This window comes from Alligator sinensis, unplaced genomic scaffold (assembly GCF_000455745.1).
Source record: "Alligator sinensis unplaced genomic scaffold, ASM45574v1 scaffold628_1, whole genome shotgun sequence".
Lineage (NCBI taxonomy): Eukaryota > Metazoa > Chordata > Crocodylia > Alligatoridae > Alligator > Alligator sinensis.
The window spans coordinates 3169473-3173286 of record NW_005841873.1 but is presented as its reverse complement, the minus strand read 5'-3'; the positions used below and the strand labels follow the sequence as shown (position 1 = coordinate 3173286).

Here is a 3814-nt window from a genome sequence, read left to right as displayed (position 1 = left end):
TCCTCTGCTCCCTCTACGCCCCCATGTGCACCGAGCAGGTGTCCACGCCCATCCCGGCCTGCCGGGTCATGTGCGAGCAGGCCCGGCTCAAGTGCTCCCCCATCATGGAGCAGTTCAACTTCAAGTGGCCCGACTCCCTGGACTGCGGCAAGCTGCCCAACAAGAACGACCCCAACTACCTGTGCATGGAAGCCCCCAGCAACGGGTCGGAGGAGCCGCCCCGGGGCTCCAGCATGTTGCCGCCCATGTTCAGGCCGCAGAGGCCCAGCGGCGCTCACGACTTGCCGCAGCCCAAGGACAGCCTCAGCCGGGGCTCCTGCGACAACCCGGGCAAGTTCCACCACGTGGAGAAGAGCGCCTCCTGCGCCCCTCTCTGCAGGCCGGGGGTGGACGTGTACTGGAGCAGGGAGGACAAGCAGTTCGCCGCCATCTGGATTGCCATCTGGTCCATCCTGTGCTTCTTCTCCAGCGCCTTCACCGTCCTCACTTTCCTGATCGATCCCCAGCGCTTCAAGTACCCCGAGAGGCCGATCATCTTCCTGTCCATGTGCTACTGCGTCTACTCGGTGGGGTACATCATCCGCCTCTTCTCGGGCGCCGAGAGCATCGCCTGTGACAGAGACAGCGGCCAACTCTACGTGATCCAAGAGGGCTTGGAGAGCACCGGGTGCACCATCGTGTTCCTGGTGCTCTATTACTTCGGGATGGCGAGCTCCTTGTGGTGGGTCATCTTGACTTTGACTTGGTTTCTGGCTGCTGGGAAAAAATGGGGGCATGAAGCCATTGAGGCCAATAGCAGCTACTTTCATTTGGCAGCCTGGGCTATCCCGGCTGTGAAGACCATCATGATTTTAGTTATGAGAAGGGTAGCTGGAGACGAGCTGACAGGACTGTGCTACGTCGGAAGCATGGATGTGAACGCCTTGACGGGATTTGTACTCATCCCTTTAGCTTGTTACCTAATCATTGGCACGTCTTTTATTCTCTCTGGTTTTGTGGCCCTCTTCCACATCAGGAGGGTGATGAAAACCGGCGGAGAGAACACAGATAAGCTGGAGAAACTTATGGTCCGGATTGGTGTCTTCTCAGTCTTGTATACGGTGCCTGCCACTTGCGTGATAGCTTGCTACTTTTATGAAAGACTTAACATGGATTATTGGAAAATTGTGGCAACTCAACAGAAATGCAAGATGAACAATCAGACTAAAAATTTAGACTGCACGATGAACAACTCCATCCCGGCAGTCGAAATTTTTATGGTCAAAATTTTCATGTTGCTGGTTGTGGGCATTACTAGCGGGATGTGGATCTGGACTTCAAAGACTCTTCAGTCCTGGCAAAATGTTTGCAGTCGAAGACTAAAGAAGAGAAGTCGGAGAAAACCTGCAAGTGTTATTACCAGTAGCGGGATCTACAAAAAACCTCAGCATCCCCAGAAAACCCACCATGCAAAATATGAATCTGCATTGCAGCCACCCACCTGTGTATGAACGGGCTGTGTAGAAAAGGGTCTCAGCCTGTAGAGAGTTACAAACGGCCACTGTAGCAACCCGCAATTGAAAATAAGAATTGGTGCTTTTTGTCAGAGCAAGGCAAAATGTATCCCACTGAAATTCGTGATAAGCTGCAGGTAAATCTACTTAGGGAAATGTTTTCAGTGAAAGGAATATCGTCAGTGTAAGCAGCCTCTTCTGTTACTAAGTTAGACTAAGATCCTTCATCCAGCCCTCTGATGTTGTTTAACTTTCTGTAGCTGAGCTGGCTTTCTTACAGCTTTCTGAGAAACGAGGTAGAGTCAAGTTTTATGGAGCTCCTATTTTGCTTTCCAAGGGCCTGCTTGAGAAATTGTCATTTGGGGAAACGAACGGTTCCACCGAGGCCTGCGCTCAGTAAGTGTGCACTGCTGTCTGTGCAGGCAACTTGTGTGCGAACTTAAAAAAAAAAAAGAGAGAGAGCCTTTCCAACGCTTCTCAGTTTAGTGGGTTTGGAGTGCCTAAAACTGGGCTCAATCTACAAGGCTCACCAATATGCTTTTACTAAAAGAGAAACTTCCTGCACCAGACAAACTTTGTGAATAAGAATAATGTGCAATACATTTTTTTTCCTTACCATGACATGAAAAGAGAAACAAGTATTTTGCTGTACATAAAGACAACAAAAGAAATCCCTTAACAAAAGAACTAAGAGGTCTAGTCCTCAGAAACCCTTTAGTGTTACATTTTGTGGCTTTTTAATGGAAATCAAGCCAATGTTATACACGTTTGGACTGATTTGTGCAAAAAAAAAGGGGGGAATCAATTCAAAGAGACCCAAAGGGCTTATTGACTCTTTCTATTGTTAAACAAATTCTCACCATGAATAGATCAAGAAGCACTAGATTCTGCAAAGGGAAGCTTTGTATAGAGTGATGCTCTTTACTGTGCTGTGGGCGCAATTATTTGCTGTATATATGTGTAATATACAATTATTTTTCATGCTCCACTATTTTATTAAAAATAAAATATGTTCTTTAGTTTGATAATTTTTTTGTGTTTTAAACTTTCCGTGCTGTGCTTTGTGGTTAATAAATGTGTTTTTTTTCCTCCCCCAATGACTTACTAAAGGCACATTTTGAATATAGTACATTATATAGTCTTCTCTTTGGAGACAAGTATAACCGGATAGAACCATAACTTGCAAAAGAGGAACGGCAAGTTGAAAATACTGGTAAATAGTTTTCAAGTTGCATCTTTTGGGGAATCTTTGCAACCCAGAGACTGGAATGGGAAGAAGCTTTAGCATAGTTATCTGTTAATATAGTGCAGTCCGTGTTTGCAGATCTGTTTGAAATTGCAGCAGGGACCCTTGGTTAACTCCCCTTTAACATTTGCATGGGCTATGTTCGGCCTGTTAAAGATAATGGACCACTTAAGCATTACTTTATATAATACTGTCTGTAATCTGCAATGGTTCTTGTAATATTACTGAAGAGTGTTGCTTTAAACAAGCCGGGGAAAGATGAACAGGGGAAAGCACTAGTTACTGACTCCTAAATACAGAGTTTATATAGTAGTACACCGTGACAAAGTTCCCATTGTAAATGCAGATATACAGAAGTAGGCAGTGGAGCCTGTTTCTGTACGAACTTTTAAGTTCTCGGTGGAGTTAACAATCAGCTTGCTACTCGGTGTGATATCAGCTCAACACACCTCCTTGCAGAAACTGCTCTGGGAGAGTTATTTTATATGGTAACGCATGTTATAAAAATAAAGAGAGCTCATAATGGACATGGGTAGAGCTGGGATCTCCACAACAGTCACCCCTTAATGGCTTGTAGCTTTATAACAAAAGGACCTTTATAGTTCGCACTGTGACCCAGTTTCTAAGGCTATATGTGCTGCAGCTGATGTTTTTTTACTAGATCTTCTTGTAGGCGGTTTAAAATCTTTCCAGCAACGACTAGAAACCTGAGTTTCCAATAATGATCATGCGTGGATTATTAAACATCTTTATACCTAAATGCACCCAAACAAAGCAGCCTTCACTGCCGATTCTACCATTTTTGTCTGTAAATATGTTCCCCCCAACCTTTGTGTCTATGTGCCACTGCTTGGAAGGGAGCTTTGTAGATGTCTTGGAAGTTAATCCTGTCAGAGCACACCCTGCTGGAGCCAAAGTAGGACACTGCTCTAAACAAATTCAGTTCTGAAACTATTGAATTAATGCCTTCAGATCTCCCTGCGTTCTTGTTAAGATCAGTTACATTAGATCCCAAGGAGGTCAAACTTACCGAATAAAAAGACACATCATGCAAATTATTAGGGAAAGTCCTCAA

At 45.0% G+C, this 3814-nt stretch overlaps 1 protein-coding gene across 1 annotated transcript; it reads left to right on the top strand.

Annotated features, from left to right (window-relative positions):
* Positions 1-5: 5 nt before the first annotated feature.
* FZD10 (frizzled class receptor 10) lies at positions 6-2583 on the top strand (the record flags this gene model as incomplete). Its single annotated transcript, XM_014527468.2, has 1 exon — positions 6-2583. A coding segment is annotated over one exon (1485 nt), but the record flags the coding sequence as incomplete, so codon positions are not given.
* Between the last annotated feature and the right edge of the window lie 1231 nt (positions 2584-3814).